The following is a 21,554-nucleotide window of genomic DNA, read 5'->3' on the forward strand; positions in this document are numbered from 1 at the left end:
TAAACTCCAAACGGAGTGCGACCGGATGTACAGACAGAATTTGTATCAACCACCAATCGAATTCAGACTTAGTCAAAATATAACGATATGAAATAAGACAAAATCAGTTTATCTACAGATCATATATATTGTTTATTTAAATTTGAGGGTTATATGTATTATTATACTATTATACCAAACAAACAACTTTAAAGATCTGTGTAATTTTTTTTTCTGCTACACAGACATGCTTAAATCCTTAAAATATGCCATGCTTGGTATGTATAGTAATCAGACAATATTTTATTGAAATATCAGAGTTACGCACCTCAATCAGTTCTAAAATCAGTAGGTCCAGCTACAGAAATTGTTGTGAAACCGTCTGAAACCGCATGAACTCCAATAGGAGAGAGACTAGGGAGCGTAGAAGTGTAATCAAACCCATTCAACTTACTATGTTCTCCGCTGTGGGGACATAGTGTTATTATAGGTTTCAAATTTATGCGAAACCAGTAACGACAACGGGATCAGTGTCTACTTTTGTGTAATCACACAACGGGATCAGTGTTTACTATTGTGTAATCACACAACGGGATCAGTGTTTACTATTGTGTAATCACTCAACGGGATCAGTGTTTACTATTGTGTAATCACACAACGGGTTTACTTTTGTGTAATCACACAACGGTACCAATTTTTCCTCACCAGATGCGCAATTCGACAATAATATCTTTCCAGTGATACCCAAGGCCAAATATTTGTAAATTTAAGACTTATTTAGAAAGAATTAAGCGCTTAAAAACCAAAAAGGATCAAAAGTATTGCCGAAGCCAAGCAAGGAATCAGAGCTTTGGATGAGTGATATATATTCCTTAATCTATTTAAAACAATTTCCAAAAGAGTTGGTTTGCTAATAAAGATGAATGTTTTAGATCTTGATTAGAACTTACAGAATACGATGCTATATGGTTCTTCATCAAGGAGAAAAGTCCAGATTTTTGTAGCTGGTTCTCCATCTTGGTCAGGTGGCAGGTATTGTGCTTCCGGTATATCCACTGGATTAGATATGGGATTGTTATTGTCTATTTGTGATTCTTCGTATAATCTTGCTTGTTGTTGTTCTTTCCTTTCACGTCTGAAATTAAAATTTTCTTTTTATATATCACATAGCTACGTCAACTGAAAGTCGTAGAGCTGTCAATGTAATGAAAAGGCGTGAGAATTATTCGTTCCCATCTAAAAAATTTACAACCAAACCAACATGTATTGCAAGCAAGCAAATCGTTTTGCTCAAATAAAAAAAAAACGTGGACTTTTTACCGATATTTACATATTTACACCGAGATGTTACTAAATTTAATTGGATATTCTGAATATATCCCTTTTTCCATACAGAAAGTCAAATTTCTGAAAGATATCCCTCATATATTATTGAAATCTATCTTTTTGCATCTTTTGCATTAACCATTAAATCATAGTGTTAATTAAACACACCCAATCGGTCTAACGCCCTCATGTGTGTATCTAATACATTATGCTTTCTATTCGTAACTCTTCAATGCATTTCTTTGCTACACAAATATTTCCGTTGTTTCTTGTGTTTACATGCTTGCTTTTCCGTCACAATAATTACGTCAGTAACTGTGTCAAATCAAAAGCAGAATAGGAAAATAGAAAAGTTTTCAAATTAATTGCGTAAATAGATTTAATTTGTGTGTGTTTTTGATGTAAAAATACTGTTTAATTGGAAAATGAGTCCAATTATAGCAATTTTATTCAACATGTCGTGGGAAAAAAACAGTAAATCATTCAATGACAACCAAAAAGGTATAATTTTTACATTAGGTTCTAGTTTTGAGTGTCCATGTAAAAGATTCGACATACATTTTTTACACAGACACTATAGCAATCGACAATACATTGTATACTTGATACAAGAAAAAGCTTTTAGACAGAAATAATTTTTTAATCGTATCGTTTCCTCTAATTATCTGTTTTCGATCATATTCATGACATATCAGAGCTTTTGTTTTGTTTTTGTTTTTGTTTTTGTTTTTGTTTCTTTCGGTTCCTGAAAAAGTAATGGTAAAGTTTAGTATCAAATTAGTTTTCATTTAAAATTATCTTTTCAAAAATAGCATGTACTTCCGTTTGCTTCTTTAAATACGTACAGGGAAAAATAATTGAAACATTTAATTTTAGGTCAAAATTACTTTTTAGGTCAAAATTACTATCTATTTATAAGCTTTATTTGTGAACACTGAAGTACAAAAACTGAACTTCTTTTAGTTTCTAAACTTCTTTAATTCTAGGATTTCTGATGCAAGTTAATCTAGAAAATGGTTCAAATAAATCAAACTGGTTTGTTTTAATTTCATGACATTCGTAAGTACTAACATATTTGCATATATATGCTTTCAACAATCATTACTTTAAAATTTTGCATAGATTTAACATAAAATTATGAAAGAGCTACATGATTCTTTCATTTTTTTGCGTAATTAATTTATTCTCCTTTCTGTGGAGATTTTAGAATCTTTTTTCGTTAATGAAGCGCGTTAAATTTTTTCACGACAACCTAACGTTTTCTGTGACTTTTTCACCGCTTAGACAGAGATAATCAGATATTGATTGAATGAATTTGGGTGTTTTAATGCCACTCTCAACACTTTTCGCTGTTTCATGGTGGTCACTTTTTTATTGGTGGAGGAAGGCGGAGTACCCGGAAAGAACCACCGGCCTTCGGCAGGAAAATTGTCAATCCTTGTCAATTTAGATTGGAGTCGAACGCATTTGTCACGTACGGGGTTCGAACTCACAACCTCAGTATCACAAACAGACAAGACTAACAATAAGTGAACTTCTCAGACCACTCGGCCACCGAGGCTCCTCTTGGTCAGAGAAGGACAGTATCTTCGTATAGATTTAGAGCATAGAAACAAACACACAAAAAGCGACCAGATAAACAAGCATTGTTTTACATTCCCCCCTTTTTTATTTATATTGTATCTATATTGTGTCATAGATCAAATTTATTTGTTCGGTGTATTTTTTATTGGTTTTGTTCATATGTCTTTTTGATTGAGTTAAGCCATTTCAATTGATATTTCATAGTGTGTCTTTCTATGTAATGTTACACTACTGTTCCAGGTTAGGGTGAAGGTTGGCGCCTGTTAAAACATTTAAACCCGCTGCATTTGTTTGCACCTCTCCTAATTCAGGAACCTGTTGTTCAGTGGTTGGCGTTTGTTGATGTGGTTCATAAGTGTTTCTCGTTTCTCGTTTTTTATATAGATTAGACCGTTGTTTTTTTCCTGTTTGAATTGGTTTACAATAGTCATTTTGGGGCCCTTTATAGCGAGCCAAGGCTCCGTGTTGAAGGCCGTACTTTGACCTATAATTGTTTAATTTTTACACATTGACATGGATGGAGAGTTGTCTCGTTGGCACTCATACCACATCTTCTTATTTCTATTAAACTAGAATTCATAAAAGCAATTTATTAATTTTAGTTTTAGAATGAGATTTTTCGCTGTTCAGACAAATTTCGTCTAAAACTGTTACTGTTCAAACGTGTCAATATGATATTTTGATTAATGAAAACCATGAAACACAATTGAAATATCGTTCACGAGGAGATGATGATGAAATGTAATTACTTTTATCCTATCAAATTAATGCAGTCACCTTGAGTAATATAAATTGTGATATTAATTGTACAAACCTGAACTCCCACGCGATTCTGGTAAATGTCAAATGGTCTATTATATAATCTACACTATTTCGTGCCATTAGAAAATTATTTACCAGTAGTAAATATTTGAATTAAAACTTCGAGAAAATTGCAATTATACGTAACTGTTATTACAACGTCATTAGAATTCCTTAACTTGGGTTACTACGTCATGGAATACATATTCAAGAAAAGGCATTACTATGAATATATAATGTATTATATTATTCACTTCCTTTTTATCAATTATGAATACATACTTCATGTAACCATTCAAGAAAAAGCATTACTATGAATATATGATATATGTATCATTTATTTGTATCACTTCCTTTTATCAATTATATTATTATTTATTCATTTATGTTTTGTCTCTGCAATTATCATATACTGAATTTTAAAGTTATGTAGGTTTTGTTATTTTTTCATTCTTAAAAAGGGGTATTAATCATCTTGCATATACCTACAATCCACATATACAATGTAATTGTAATATGAAATAAGGAAATATGAATAACTGAAAATCATTTAAGATATGAAAAAAAAAATCGGAATTAAATGCAAGTAACTAAAATTATTTAGAAATAAACATATTAATAAATTTTGATCCTGTCCGTTACATTTGGCAAAAGCAACAGTGCTTAAATATATCACAAACAAACCTTTTTAAGGATCAAATAATATGAAAACCCTAAGTCACAATAAATGTTTTATAATATATCAGGCAGATTACCCCAAATGGCTAACAAACAGCAATATATCACAAGTATACAAGAGCCCAGCAGCAAATGCAAGTACGATTCAACAAAAATGAAATGGAAATATGAAAAAGAAAAAGAGGAGTTGTGATAAGTACGCCAATGAAACAGAAACCAAACAAAAATGAATATCTACTAAGGCAATCTTCAGTCTTTAACAATAGAAAAGAGTTTATATAGTATATCATGGTTATGGCACGCCATAACAACTTTTAATAATTAATCCTAGTTTATCTCCGACAAAGCGGGATTATCTCAGCTGATACATGGCTGCTCTAAGCTTATAAATGGTTGCTATAAATCGTCGTTTTAATAAAAGTTGTCCAAAATAAGCACATGAGCAAATTATGACTAAGAAGAGTTTTGGAATATACGTCAATGAGACGGCAACCGAATGACAAAAATAGAAAAAAGACACCTATGCAACATACATTCAACAATAGACAGGTGTTTATACAATTTGTCATGCTTTAAAGGGGCACATCTTCTTTTTATATTAGCTAGCTATAAAACCAGGTTTAATCCACCATTTTCTTCATAAGGAAATGCCTGTACCAAGTCAGGAATTATGACAGTTGTTTTCCATTCGTTTGATGTGTTTTGATTTTGCCATTTGATAAGGGACTTTCCGTTTTGAATTTTCCTTGGAGTTCGGTAATTTTTTTATTTTACTTTTAACAAATGACTTATTTAAAGAAAATAAATGGGGAATGTGTCCATGGGACACAAATGATACCCCCACTTGCATATCGTATAAAATTATAAAGGGACATAACTGAAGAACGGTAGAAGTGACGCTATCCAAATTTGTACTTGATCTGATTTTGTGGTAATAAGTATTGTGTATAAGTACTAGAGAACGGAAACGAAAAATTCACCAATTTTTCCATTTGTAAAGGGGCATAACTCTAGAACAGTAAAAGTGACACCCCTAAAATTCAAAATTGATCTGTATTTTGTGGTAATAAGCATTGTGTATAAGTTTCATAACATTTGGTCGAGGCAAACTAAAGTTAGAGAACGGAAACCAAAATTGGCGAGGGCATGAATATGATTTTTTTTCAACATTAATAAAAGCGGTATTGTGAAATAATATTTCAATTTTATTAAAATAAGATGAATAACATCCCTGGTGTATCATATTTGGCTGTCAAGTTAATAATTCAACCTAGTTTGAATCCATATTCTTTTGACCTTCAATTTGACCCTTAGCTGGAGAAGGGTTACGCATGTGCAAAGCGTGTTAAGTCATTAAAAAGAAAACAAATATAGACATTGACTTGGATGGAGAGTTGTCTCATTGGCACTCATACCACATCTTCTTATATCTATTGAAAAGTGAACCAGGGAACCACCGGGAAAACAATTTTGTTGACTGATTCTGCCCACTAAAATGCATTCTTGTATAGGTAAAACGATGATTTACACATCTTTTATCTGTGACATGACATCAAACAGACCTAGAAATTATTATTATACGATTGCACATGCTTGTTTGTGCATTTATATTTTTATTTATGTTTACATCAGGTCATATTATCAGCATCGACATTTTTCGGAGGTCACCTCGATGTTTCATTAGATGGCGTCTAGTCTAAAATACACAAAAGCTGGAATATTATATTGAGTTCTTGCGTTTTTACTTGTTTCTTTTGGACTTTTTGTAATTTGGATATACATTTTATTTTGTTATAAATCAATAAAAATATTTCGTAGTCGGAAAACCGGTGAACATGAATTTGACAGCTAATGTCCCATTAAATCGACCTCTGTAAAAGTTGTCAAAAAAATAAACAGAAACTCTCATAGTGTTGTCTTTAACACCAAATTCTCAAAATCTGCCCAAAAACATTAAGATATGATTAAAGATAACCAGTGACGAGATTCTTTTCTTGTGACTGGCACGTGAGGACGAGATTCCTTACATGAGACATGAACGTGAGTACTAGTATATGACGGGGTCAACATTTTTGGATATCTCAACTCCTCCAATCACTAGCACACTGAAGTAGACCAATAACAATTAAATGTTTCAGTGTAGGCTTAAACTATAGTAGAGTATAGCATACCAGTAGCATTTACAGGTTGAAAGTTACGCTCCAGCAATAAATATGCGTAAAGACAATTTTATTAGGCCTAATACAAAATTCATCTAGTATAGCGCAATAAAGGAAACAGCAAAACTATATCAACAGTCAGTCGTTACTTTTACAAGTAGCTAAGGGAAATATCTCACTCTTTGTAAACAGAGATGAGACAAATTTTTCTCTGAATTTATTTCATATCAGGATCATTTCCATAAACTGTTTAAATTCATACGTTTACAGATTCATATGACATTGTGTTTTTAAAAAACTCTGGCAACAATATATTATAAAACTGTAAATGCTAAATTGATTGTTCAAAAAACGCAATTTTGATTTTGTTAAATATCGAAGTATTTTTTTTTCTTTTAAAAGAAAAGAAGAAAAACAAAAACAAGTTAATTCAACACTATCGAATATGAAATAATGTATCGTCTTCAAATGCATATTGATTTCTTTCGGTTCTGATCTAAAAATATTTCTGTTTTCTGCTTTTTCATCTTTAATTATTTCAAATAGTAGTATTTTAACGGATTTTATTTAATATGATTTATTTTTCTTTCTTAATTATATATTTATTATATATTATACAGACAACACAAAGTAGGAATTCTGCTGCGCGCAATATCCGGAAGAGGTATCATCTTCGTTATGTATGCTCTCAAAACCAAATAGATAGAATATACACTGTAAAGGAGCAGTTTACACGAACAACTCAGTTAATGATACTTCAGGAAGTTGATCTTAAGATTGTTGTGACATCGCATTAATAAAGAATTGCTAAACAGAGACATTAAGAATATTAAAATGACGTCAGTTCAGAATGTTGACCACAGGACGAATAATATGGTACCTTAATATGTCGAAACTCCTCTAGAATTGTCCTCGACCGAGTGATTCAAATCATAGATACAAATCTTCCTACATACAACACAAATTTCTGCAAGTACTATTTATTTCTTTATATTGTGAAAGTATTGCTCTAATTCCCAAAGAGTATTCCTTTATCGTCTTTATTTCAAAATAAAAACATTTTAATTGTAATTATTATACCGTCTAATATGTTGATTTGCCATAAAACACATTTGTCTGAACAATGGAGTTTTATCGCAAATTCAAGCAATTTCGATTCTGCGTCAAACCTAATGGAGGTGTCAAATATTACTGTATCTTAAAATTTATGATGAAATGATAATAAAATGAATGAGGATCTTAATGGAGTGGAAGGGGATACATTTCTGTATCTTTTAATTTCTTAGGCTACACATTTCTCTATGCCTTATCATTGTGCCTATTATTCTAAACTCTTTATACTTTAGCATCATATTTGTTGCCCATTTTCCTCGATTCTTTGTTTCTTTGTCTGTTATTCTCTTTTCCGTAGACCCATCCAGACCCTCATGAATATAGCTTTTGTAACGGAAATAATTTACAAAGGTATTAAAACATCAAGTAGCGATAGCTAAATTGTACTTTTATTTATACTTTTATGCATAATTCAAGTTTCCATTACACTTCTCTATTATGTTTCCTTCACTGATGAGTTTTGTTAATAACAACGAATATATATATATTGATTATATCAATTGATTACAACAGCTACATTTGAATAATGATTTTCTTTATCACCAAAACGTAATAACGAATATTGTTGGATTTAAAATTTTAATTTGCAACTACTTAATCGATTTATTAAATACTAGACAATAACATTTTATCTTGAAACCAAAAAAACATTGTAAGGCGAAAACCTCAATTTTTCAAAAAAAAAAAATTTTTTGGAAATAAGTAGTGCCTAGAACTATGGACACCGGTTAGGGCCAAATTAAAAAAAATAGCTCGTAAGGATGTCGTAATGGATGTTCATATGTGTTACCGTTACACCACTGTCCCAGGTTAGGGGAAGGGTTGGCGCCTTCAACTAGTTTAACCCCGCCACATAATGTATGTGCCTGTCCCAAGTCAGGAGCCTATTATTCAGTGGTTTTCGTTTATTGCTGTATATCATATTTGTTTTTCGTTCATTGTTTTGTACATAAATCAGGCCGTTAGTTTTCTCGTTTGAATTGTTTTACATTTGTCATTTCGGGGCCTTTTATAGCCTACTATGCGGTATTGGATTTGCTCATTCCTGAGGACCGTACTTTGACATATAGCTGTTAACTTCTATGTTTTTTGGTCTCTGGTGGACGTTCCCATTGATAAAAATATTGAGAACGTGACTTCCATACAGAATAAATAGATAGAAATAATATTTTAAGAAAATTTCAAGTTCTTTGAAAAAATGAGCTCAACTGCTATACGCATAGTCAATCTTGCGTACATTCGATTTATTTTTTCTGTTTAACATTGACTTTGTTTTCATAGCCATTTTTTAATCGACTTTGACCTTACGAAATATCAACCCTTGAGGGTACCAGCAGAAAACAAGGATGATGAGCATTTGGGAATTGCTATATTTGGTTTATTTGGATTATGGGAAAGACCTGACTAAAATTGAAAGAGTACCACTTAAGTCGTTGCTAGTGGTTGTCTTAGTCTAACTTGAAGGTTTGATGTCTTTAGGGCATTCTTGAAAATCTTCTAGCAACTAATAAGATGATGATCAACAACAACAGAATCGCTGATCCTTTGATATATCGGTTATTTTCTATACTAATTTGTGTGATTGTTTTGTAGAAAATTATTTCAATACGTATCTTTTATTTGCTTATTGACTATTAAAAAAACCAAAATATTGTTTTTCTTATGGGGAGTTGGGGTGGGGCATCAGTAATTGTTAGGAGGAGGGGTAAAAAATTCCTTTTTACAACCAACACATTTCACATAAACGATCTAATGTATTGTTGATATTCATGTTTCATAGGGTTATTTTGATTTATCATTAATAATTTTTTACTGGTATTATGTAATTTTACGGGTTTTGTGCAACCAGATCCTATTGCCTTGACACAATTACTTTATAGATTAGCTGATTTTAAAATTATTTCATATTAAAACACATTTCCAGCAAAACCCAGAGGATATGATTTTATGTTATTACTTTGTTGTAAAGCTAGTAGAATTAATGAATAAGTGGTAATTACTAATACTTAAATAGATTACATTGTGTATAGATATACACATAGTGATATAACTTCTAATATGAGATTCCAAGAGTTACATGCAACCATCAAAACATATTGTCATAAAATGAAAAAAAAAAGTCCTTTGCCAAAAGTTTTTGATAACCTTCATCCGGAACGATCAAACCCAAACATTAGAAAGCCAAGGATGCATCAGATCTAGCAAGCATTCTTTTGCATTTTGTTACAGTCAGTGGACTTGATCCATGCAGAACTGTTACTGCAATTTAAAACCTGCATGAACCCCTGTAGATTTTTTTTGCATACAAAAAAAGTAAAATCACAAAAATACTGAACTCCGAGGAAAATTCAAAACGGAAAGTCCCTAATCAAATGGCAAAATCAAATGATAAAACACATCAAACGAATGGACAACAACTGTCATATTCCTGACTTGGTACAGGCATTTTCAAATGTAGAAAATGGTGGACAGAAATAGATCAAATAGATGATTTAACTAACTGTTATTGCTTATTTGATTTCATATAATAGATCTATAGACTCACGTAAAAAGCCGATGTTTGATATCACAATAAAGAGCTTACTGTACTTGCGATCGAGATTGAAAGCTGAAATGGACGAAACGTTTTGCAATGTTTTTGTTTATTCTTTTTAATCTTATTCTCGTTCCGTCGAGGCTGTTTTTATGGGCAATCTTTCGAACATTGTAATATAAAATTACATCGTAAATGCAAATATACTCTTTCCTCTTTTATTCTAAATAATCTTTCTTATTGAGATTCAGCCAGGAAATCAGGTAGGAGGTTTTTCAAAGATATCGATTTTGGTTTCTTTCTGTTGGAACAACTTTTAAAGTAGTATTATGAATATGTAGCATTGAAACAGAAAGTAGCTTTATCGACACGAATGATAATAGATGTCTACATATCTTTTCACAAATTGGAAATTCCATCTCGACATTAAATTTTGTTTAAAAGCATGGAAAACCCAGATTATTTTTGGCTTCGTCTACTAAACAAGCAGGGATCATATTAAAAACAAAATGGACTATTACATTATAGGCAGGATGTGTTATGACCACAAAAAAAATTCAATATAGATTAACTATTTCATGTCAGTTTTGTAGCTGTAGTTACAATTGGCTCTAAACTGGCAGTTTGTTTAATCAAATAAATGCAAACGATGTACAGAAACCTTTGTGCATATAATAACAGATAAAAAGACTACCAGGCAACGGGCCGAGATACGTCGCGGGCTTTTTCGCTTTTTAATGTCACTGCACTAAACTATTTCCAAAATTAAATTAACAAAATATAACATAAAGCAAACTTTTAACACGAAACCTATCATTTTGTCAATGGCAACAAGAAGCATATTTTACAAAGAAGAAAAAAACACCCCAGTACGAAATAATCGTTATTCAGTCTTAGATTGATTGATTGATTGTTGCTTCCTTGACGTCTAGTGGCAACTATTTAAATGCATATTCAGGAAGAGAACAAATCATTTTAATACAATAGGTATGTTATGCATGTTGGAAAGACCTTGATGAATGGCGGGAAATTTGGACTGCCACGGGTTCAGTCTTTGAAGGGTATATGAACCCAAATGCAGTAAGGCCAATTTACCCCAGATCTTTTATCAAGTCAGATGCCTTGTCACATATATAGGTAACAGTGCACTGTATTAGCAGTTTGCTAGATATAAAACAAACTAAACAAATACACCAGGTTTATAGTTTTGTACGCCAGAAGCATGTCTCATCAAAACAAGACTTTCAGTGGGTTTGTGTCAAATCAAATAAGAAAGTTAAAAAGAATTGAATTGAAACCAAAAATTCCAAAAAATTGGTCAAAATCCGGCTACGGCCATCTATGCCTGGAGAAGAAAACCGAAGTATGTCGAAGAATTATGTTGAACATTGAATTGATAAAAAATGATATTTCATTTCAGCATAAGAGTGCTGACGACTGGGCGGTGATTCCCTTGGGGACCAAACTTCTGTCAAACGTGTCATCGACCCAGTTGTAAAAACTTATCATAGTATAGTTGCCAGGCTTATAATGTTATACGCCAGACGTTTCAGCTTCTTTTTTCTTTTCATTTTATAACCATTTTTCTCTTTTATTCTAAGGGGTATTGCGCTAATGGCAGTTCTTCGATTGGCTTTGTGTTTGTAGCCTCGTTTTGATATGGAGCGTGACAGAATGTCTAGACACTTGACGATTGTTGAAAAGGTGTTTACCTATATATATATAGTTGCCGTTAGGTTGCTGAATATTAACGTATGCCAGTCTTTTTATTCAGATGCATATTCAAGACCAACCACGGTAAAGTCTTCTTGATGAAAGAACGTATTTAATTATACTAATAACGATACCCACTAAGTACAGAATCCAATATGACAACAGTAATACTCTGTCGTACATTAACCTTAATTGTTGATCATAATACATAGCATTAAGCAAACACTTGTGATATAATTATTTCATCCCTCTCTGTGCTTAACTCTGCCCTGCGATATTACATCAAATATTCGTTGCACATTAGCATCATGCTGTTACATCTGGTTCTGATAAACTGAAAGTTAATTTTGTATTATTTTTTTTTGTTGCTTTTTCCTTATTTCATTACAGTCTATAATGTACCAGGAAGTCTTGCGCAACTGTAACACTGATATTTACAATGGGATAATCTCTCGGTATACATGTATTTCTAATATCATATTAAAGTAAATATTGATGAAATTCAGTATATTATGCTATTTATTGTTGCAGTAACTTGTTTGAATATAAGGCATTTGAAGATTGCCGTTTTGATCAGCGTTATCCTTTAAATGGTTTGTTGCTTGGGTCAAGTTTTGGTTATTAATAGTAAGTTTAAGTAAACGTCAAGCAGAAATAAATAGTTGTTGGTATCGTTGGGTTGATGTCTCTAAATTTTTATCCAGGACATTTATTCTTAGTGTTAAAGACGAGCAGACCAGTCTTAGTTTAGGCATTTGTTAATTTTTGAAAATTGTAATGATTATTGTTAAATCAAATTAAGTAATTATATCGGTCGAACATTAAAACAAAATCAGTAAAATTAATATAAAGTAAATTAAAATATGATATTTCCTATTACTAGAAAATATTGATAGGGTATAAATGGAACTGTATTAAGAAAATATGAATTTTTTTTTTAGTCACATGAAGCATACTTTGACATTTCTACTATTCCGATAAAGTTATATGACCTTTCACATATATATAATAAATCATAAAAAACTAGAATTTTAGAGGTATAAAAACTTTCATAGCAATTCAAGGCGGAAGAAGATTTTTGGAAGATCAAATGCCGAATTTAACTTGTACTGATATTTTTTATCGCATATTGGGAACGATAATAGTCATGAAAAATGAATCTGTCAGGCATTGTTCAAGTTTTTTTGTGATAACCTGTTTAATATAAAAGTACTCTATCTGCTAATGTAGAAAGTAGGTCTAATATAACAGAATTTTACATGAAAGACAAAGTAATAACTTCATAATCTTCTGATGAAACTATATAGTCTATGTCAAAATTGATGAAGACACCGTTTAGTAGTTTTTATCACAATGTCTGTGTAGGTGTAATACCAACAAATCATAGTTATCCGGTTTAATACAAAAAAGGGTCGAAAAAATATCCCCTTGAATTTGACAGTTGTTGGAAAATAACCTTGAATTTCATTACAGAAAAAAATTCTGAGTCATAAACATATATATCTTGGGTGTTTCAAAGCACCATTCTTTTTTTATTTGGTGTTTCTATAAAATATTTGTTGGAAACTTGAGGTGACATGGTTACTAAAGCTTGTAAACAGCAAAAAAGGATCAAAATTTGATTGGTTTACTTCCGGTGATGGTTGTTATCTTATTTCCAATGAAATGCTATGTGAAATTTTCACTGTAGTATAGGACAGGGTTAAACTTTACTCATGCCAAGTATTTCTTTATTTGAAACAAAGATACTGCACAATTTTTTGAAAAAAAGCAAATTTAACAAAGACTAATAGGGGTATTACTCCTGTAATCAGAATCCAAAAAATAATCTGCGTGCCATATAATACGATCATTCTCTAATTGATATTCCTTCTTTGAACCTCAAATTACGATTTCGTACCATAGTACGAAATTGATGAAACGAAATGATTATGGGTACGAAATGACTATATATCTTATTATTTAGTATTGGTTTACTTGTACATGTGTTTCCATCTTTATTATACCGTTTTTAAAGAATTAAAAGCCTTTTCTGACTTGCTTTTGTTGTGCTTTCTTCCATACACTAAATTTTATTTCAATGTTCGACATTTAATATGGAGGGTTGTATGCTAAAAACTAGTTTAACTCTTCTACATGTTCATATGCCTGTCCGAAACCGCAAAGGCGGGTGTTTTTCGTCGTGTTTTAATGTTTTTGTCTTTTATAGAATTTGGTGTTGGTGGATCTTGATAGTTTCTTTTATTTTCTTATAAAACATTGAAAGCTTGACTAATCGTTTGTCGTTGTAGCATGTTGCAGGCCGTATATTTTAACCAAAACAGGTTAATATTTCCATGTCCCTATTTCGAGTTTAGTGTATCACATTATATTTTTTTTTAAATTTCCCGAAAAATGACAACTAATGTAAAGTTATGCCATAGTTCCATAATTTAAATCCAACACGGTTTTTCACCATTTCCCCTGCATTTATCATGCTTTTCAATAACATACAAAAAACCCCCTCCTAAATTATTGAAAACTATCATTCTGCATTGATAATAATCATCTTGGTGTAAATAAGATACATCCATTCGAGCTAACGCCCTCAAGGTGTATCTAATACATAGTAAAGTAACAAATACAGATTACGTGGCTTCGACAGCATACACTTCTTGGAAGTTTTATCAATTTTATTTATTTTGTTTCATCTTTTTAACTACAAGCACTAAATGTTCTTTGTTGGGTTTTCTTTACTAATTATTTATATAGAGCGAGGTTACCTTATTTACTTACTCAACTTATTTATTATTCATTGAGTAGAAAGAAGCCAAGTACTTACATGACTGCAAAATTCAAAATTGAAAATTGAAAAAAAAAATCTGCTGAACGAAATCAATAATAATAACAAGATACTGTCATGTTGTTCTATCGATGAATCAGCATGAGCGGTGTCTATGGTATCCTGATCTCAGCTGAAGTGATAGAAAAACATGGTGATGTCTTGTTATTGTTATTACAACGTATATCGTTCAATATATTATTTTTTTTTCAATTGAAGTTTTCAATCGTGCAAGTATCTGACCTCTTTCTACATTGTCTTTGGAGATTAGAGCTGCGTTGCATTAGAGGTGATTCACTCTGCATGAGCATGCACTAATTACCAATGGACGTAAACCAAACAATGGCTTGCTTGCGTCCAGTATATCCAGTAAGATCATGGTAATGAGATATGAATGTTGAAACTGTTTTGTTCTAGATTGAGCTGGACTTTTCACATGTTTGTTCAAAATGCAACTGTCCAGGTAAAGACATTTTATAGCTTATTAGTGGGTGTGGCCTCTTCGCTAAGCGTTTAATATCATAGTAAAATACGACGACCTGTAGCTATTTTTTTTTTATCTGAATGTTAATATTATGGATTAAATGAGCAGACTATTCATACAATATTCAAAACATAACGTTTATGAAGCCATGGTTATATTTGATTGAACACTTCGCATAATGTCATTCATGAAATTGACCGTTTGTGTTATGACCAGCGACAACTTTTCAAAAAAGCTCCGTTTTGCAAGACAATCAACGAGCTGTGTTACGGTTTCAACTGTTTATCTGTATCCGCCCGGCACAAGCCAAAGAAAAGTAATGTGTAGTATCACCGTTGAATGATATACTATTTTCAGTTGGCCATTGATGCCATTACGGTCAGCATATGTATCAGGAATTATTCTCAATCTCAAAATATGATATTTATGCATATATCCTTCCTAAAAGTTCTTGGAAGCTTTTAAGGACTTGTAGGCCCTCATTCATTCTTTATCAAACATTTTGGTGTGGTTGTCTGCAAGGTCAGTTTCAAGTTTCCTTCAAATTTCTTTCCCAATATTCTCCTCTGTAAGTTAATTTTCAAACATTTGGTCTCGAAATTCTACACAATATGTTTTTACTTTATTAAACATAAACATAAACCAAAACACAGATGACACTCAACGACTTCACAGGTAAACGGGAAAGCGGCGGGCGTCCTTTACATCGAATACTGATTTGTAACACCATATGACTTTGCCCCCTGTTCTTTTAAATCTCGCACATTCTCGCATGATTTTCAATTAAACGCTTTACCTACTCAGAATTCTAGGTCGAGAACAAGCTTTCCCGAAAAAAAGGATGAAGGATGTACTTTGTTTAGGTTTAGGAATTTTTGTCAAAAGTTCCTTGGTTTTTTCTTACGATACAGGGTAAAATATTTTGCCCCATAACACCCATTTTTCTTTTTTTCTTTTCATATAAGCTTAAACTTCAATAGCTCATAAAAGGTCATTTACCAAAATTTAATCAGATTCTAGAGTTCTTTTCTTTCGATTTGAGACCCAAATAATACCAATGCAAATATAAGCGGTAAAAGTCCGAGTCAGCCTTTTCCATTTTTTGAATATTAAATATCTTGAAAAGGAGCTCCATAACCTACATGTATCAATATTTTTAGCTTGCCTTTTTTTATTAGTTTATCCTGACTTTTTTTTTACATAACTTGTCATTCTGCCTTTTTTTTTTGCAAAGTTGCTCATCCTGCAATTTTTTTTACTCAAACTCCTGTCCTGCCTTTTTACAAATTTCATCTTAGCCCCCCGTCATAGAAACGTAAGGATGGTGGGTGTAGAAAATACTGGAATGAGATTTTGTCACTAAAAGTACTATAAACTTGAGACTGATACACAAGTTATAAATTTTATTATTTATAATGTTAATGAGCAATCAATAGGAGATTATGAGATTCGCATGAGGTTTAAATAAACGCATTTGGTGGTCTTTGTTTCAGAGAACATCAGTAGGTGTTTTTTTTTAAATCGAGTGTACATTGTGCTTGACCTTGGTTATAATCTGGATACTCAGACATGGTTTGAGTTGCTGTTTTTATTTTACAAAAAAACGTAAGCCCGGTATCTTTAACGATTTCAATAAAAAAAAATCTGCTCCAAATATATGTATTCATTTTGGAATTTGTCCATTACAACCCGCTTTATTCCAGCATCTAGGAAATTCTAAAAAAAGCTGAATCAATTGGACTGGACTTAAATAAGCTTTAAAAACGCTATCATTAATTTTTTTAAATTGTGTGGTCTTTAAAGTTACATCTCTCACACAGTAAGAGCTACAATTATACATGCTGAAATATAGGCACATTTTTCCTATTGGAGTTCAGTTACTCTTTACTAAAAAATTTCCTAATTCAACACTAGTCATTTTAGGTGCCAAGGAACATTGTTTATTTTTAACAGATTTTTAACTGAAACTCAAATCCAAGCATGCTGATTGTTTGACTATGACGATTGTTGATACAATATACCTCCATAATTTGATAGATTTTTTTCAATCATCCTAAGTATTAAAAGCTGAAACCAAACATTTTTTCACGTCACGAGTAAGGTGCGTGACAAAAAATCATTAAGGAATATCTATAAATATATCATTTGTCATCAGAAGTTATCTTTGAGTATGATACGAATCTTAATAGTGTACGTTACGACTTTTTCTGACATTCACACGTGGCAATAAAACTAGTTATAACAGCATGCGACAAAACATATTAACAGAAGAAGTACTTGCAATTTAAGACGTAATAATATTGTTTGATTAGAACTTTCAAACATAATTATTGTCCAGATTTGTGAGACTGATAAATCTTCACCCCCCTTCTAAATCGGTCATTATTTTCATTAATATGATCTTTTTATTATTATGGAATAAATGAAGCTTCCGAAGCAGTCATTGAATATTGTATATTAATAAGTATACCGCTTGTTAAACTCATCCATAATGGAAAAGCCAAGCTTTTATCTAGAATCGATCTTGAAAAGGATCTGAATGTAAATAAAGGTTTGAATATTTACCTGGCAAAAGTTCAATAAACGCTGATTTTAGTAATAACTACACCTAATGGCTCTGTTGGCAGACATTTTCAAGATTTTGCGTCATCAAATGTTTTTAGCTATCAAACGTGTTTAGCTTTTCTTTTTTTTTCTTTTTTTTTTCTTTTTAAAACACACTAAATATTTCGTTAGTTGAAAGGCACCAACTGAATAAATGTACCTTACATGAAAATTTTCTTACCGTAGCACTTTCATCCTCTTTTTTTCAGCCGCTTTCTCCTTTCTTTTAATCTCAGCTTTCCTCATTTGAGAAATACGGAAAGCTGTCAAAAGGCTGGACATATTTCAGCTTTACTTTCACCGTATTAAATGAAATCAGCTGTATTTCCAACCTATATCCAGACACAGGTGTTTCGGATCTAGTAAATATTTTACCGATATTGATTTATAAACATAATAATAATTGCTTCATTGACTTGCTGGCGTGCGATTGAAAAATCATCGTCGAATAATAATCATCATTGCCGTAACAATTAAAAGGCTTTGACAAAAATCGATGAAAAGTTTAAGAATCCGGAGAAAAATGAAAATGATATTACCTGAAAAACCTGACACTGGAAACAGATAATGCAGATCATTCATTATTAAACGACTTCTACTTACTGTTTTTTTGCTCTCTCTTTTAAAGCCTTCTCAATGCTTCTCTGCTTAGCATTCCGACATGCAGTTAGTATTACGGACATGTTGAAATTTAAATGTCGTACGTCTTCTCAATGATCTCGGCTGTATATAATATAGATCTATATAACGTGTCCTCATAGACTTCCACTTGTCACTAAGCAACCGTGGTACTGCCATTGCTGTTCGGATTGATTTTCCTGTTAAAGTAAATTTCATGAACAATGGGCAAAGTTTTACAATAAAGTTGATCTGTACGAACAGGATTTTTCTCGTTTAATTCACTTTTTCTCAGTGTTGTTTAAGGCGTGCTAAAATTCCTGCAGTTTAATTTTTTTTATTTCATTTATTTCTTTAGTTTATATTATTCGTACAAGGAAGTATAAATATTTATTGCTGATAAAACTTTAAAACAAACAATAGTTTAGCAAATAATATTTTGGATTGGCTTTTACAATTTTGGTTGGAATACTCATTTAAATATTCGTCTATAAGTTGCATACTTCATCAAAGTTTGTTGCAAAATTGAATCAATAATTTAAAAGTTTTAAGGACGCCATCACGAGTTGATTGACCGTTATGGAATATCTGTGAATATGTTCCAATTGTCGAAACTACTATCCCTCCTTTTTCTCTCGATTGTAACATCGCCGAATGAGACTTATCCCCTGATTTGTACTTGCATAAGCAACACGACGGGTGCCACAAGTGGAACAGGAACTGCTTACTCTTCCGGAGTTCACCCTAGTTTTTGGTGAGGTTGGGGTTGCTTAATCTTTTTTATATAGTGGTTTTTGGACCTTTTCATCTTTTCGTCGTTTTTCGTTTTTCGCCATGACGTTGTCAGTTTTTCTTTGACGTATGAGGTTTGAATATCTCCTTGGTATCATCCGCCTCTTTTTAAATGAAAAGCTGCTTCCAATATGAGTCCGTCAATTTCAATCTTTTAGGTAGCACTTCACAGTTAGAAAATAAAGTTAAAATTGAACCACACAATTTCTAATCATCTTCTATTCCTGGCTTTCTAATGAATTAAGCCAACTGTTTGTGTCATACATGTGTATTTGTTTGTAATCAGTATCTTCCATAGATTTAATTTTCAAAATTAAAAATGGTGAAATATAATTCATTTTTTGTGTACCCATGGCAACATTCTTTATTTATTTACCATAAAATATTGCAAAAAGGAGGAAAATGTCGCATAATCCCCCAAAATTTGGTTTACTCAAGAATTTCAATCCCTTTGATTGATATATTTTCTGAAACTATTGATATTAATCTACCAAATGAGCAAATGAAAATTGGGTGTCTTTCGCCTCATTTTTTCGTAAAATTTAATCACAAAGTTCGTACGACAAAAAATTGGAAAAGACATTACAACAATTCCGGTATGGATATGAAAATACGGACTGTCATACAGAAAACAGCCAATAATACATACATTACACAATCTTGATGTTGCTATAAACCCACTATGAAGGCTATATTAAACTTAAGTTATCCAAAAATTTTATTGCACACTAGCTTTCATTAGAAAAATCCACAGGGGCCAAAAGAGGGACGAAAGATACCAGAGGGACAGTCAAACTCATAGATCGAAAACAAACTGACAACGCCATGGCCAAAAATAAAAAGACAAACAGACAAATAATAGTACAGATGACACAACATAGAAAACTAAAGACTAAGCAACACGAACCCCACCAAAAACTGGGGTGTTCTCAGGTGCTCCGGAAGGGTAAGCAGATCCTGCTCCACATGCGAAACTATACACCTAACTGTGGAGTGCTACCTTATGCAAGAATTGCCACTACATTAAAGATTCCCTTATACGAATATATCAATGATATCAATGATATTTGATACAAAAATGGTCAACACGAGACGTAGTTATGTCACGTACTTGTAGCAAAGATTCAGACCAAACAATTTGCATCTTTGAATAAAGTAACGTCACAGTGAACCAAGTTCTCTCTTGCATTCTTACTGGGCCTTTATCATGCCCTTAACTTGAGTATCCTACCTACAGAAACATAAAGGTATTTCTCAACTAGGTGGCGTGTAATACAGCCAAACTTTGACTCCTTTAAAAAAAAATTCACCCAATGTGGCTTGGGTATAGAAAAGGGTTACCCCCTCTTAACTCATCCAGCAGTAATACTCATGTTCAAACAGAATGTTTACACAGTCATGTTCTGTTTTGAGACTTTACATTCGATTATCCTTGTAGGAAGAGTACAATATCAACTTGCCTGTCCCTAGTCAGGATCTTGTACTGAGTTCAGTGGTTGTCGTTGGTTTATGTCTGTCATATTTGTTTTTCGTAAACTGTTTTGTTATAAATTAGGCCGTTAGTTTTCTCAATTGTTTCATGTCGGGGCCTTTTATGGCCGACTATACGGTATGGGGTTTTCTCATTGTTGAATGCCATACGGTTGCCTATAATTGCTAACATCCACTTCATTTGTCATTTCTTATTGGCATTCATACCAAATCTCCTTATATTCATATTAAAGTCTATTCTAGGGATTTGTAGGTGGCCTGTTACAAAGAAGCATATCGGACATTTACCAACACACCCGCTAATTATAGTGGGGTCTAAATTTCCCACCCTTCATTTTGGTCAACACATTTTTCAAAACCTACTTAATGAGTTTATTCTTAAATTTGTTTCCACTAGACGTTCCACTATCAGCAATCAATCATTGAATAAAAAATTCTTTTTTTTTATTTTTGATATACGTAAATGTAGAAAACAGCAAAACAATGAACATACATGTATCCATTTTCATTGAACTAGTATACATTTTTGTTTAGAGGCCAGCTGAGTTGAAGACCCATTGGTGGCCTTGGGCTGTTTTATGCTCTTTGGTCGGGTTGTTGTCTCATTGACACATTCCCCATTTCTATTCTCATTTTTATCAGTAATTTCAAATTATAGATGTCTTAACAAATGTCAGAAAATTTCACAAAAAAAAATCACAGTGAACGATAATGTCAACATAATCGAACATAGTCACATTAATCTGTGTGACATAGGAAGATTCGTCTTGAAATTAGAATCCTAATACATGTTATAGTATTATGCCAAACTTATTTAGTTACATACAGGAATAAGGTATGTTGAGGTCTGAATCAGAT

The 21,554-nt window shown here is 32.1% G+C and overlaps 1 protein-coding gene across 2 annotated transcripts in view; it reads right to left on the minus strand.

The window, feature by feature from the left end:
• The window catches only part of LOC127738559 (fas apoptotic inhibitory molecule 1-like), a 29,652-nt gene extending 11,096 nt beyond the window's left edge, over positions 1–18,556 (minus strand). Inside the window, exons 1-2 of one of the 2 annotated variants that reach the window (XM_052249847.1) lie at positions 18,399–18,556; positions 930–1,114 (exon numbers count right to left, since the gene is read on the minus strand). In XM_052249847.1, the coding sequence (XP_052105807.1) occupies positions 930–1,114; positions 18,399–18,478 (265 nt within the window). In that variant the 5' untranslated portion in view covers positions 18,479–18,556. Of the gene's footprint in view, positions 1–929; positions 1,115–17,976; positions 18,363–18,398 lie in introns of those variants that run through there. The other variant, XM_052249846.1, reaches the window with a different exon arrangement.
• Positions 18,557–21,554: the final 2,998 nt, after the last annotated feature.

Source organism: Mytilus californianus, unplaced genomic scaffold, assembly GCF_021869535.1.
Source record: "Mytilus californianus isolate M0D057914Y unplaced genomic scaffold, xbMytCali1.0.p SCAF_4, whole genome shotgun sequence".
Lineage (NCBI taxonomy): Eukaryota > Metazoa > Mollusca > Bivalvia > Mytilida > Mytilidae > Mytilus > Mytilus californianus.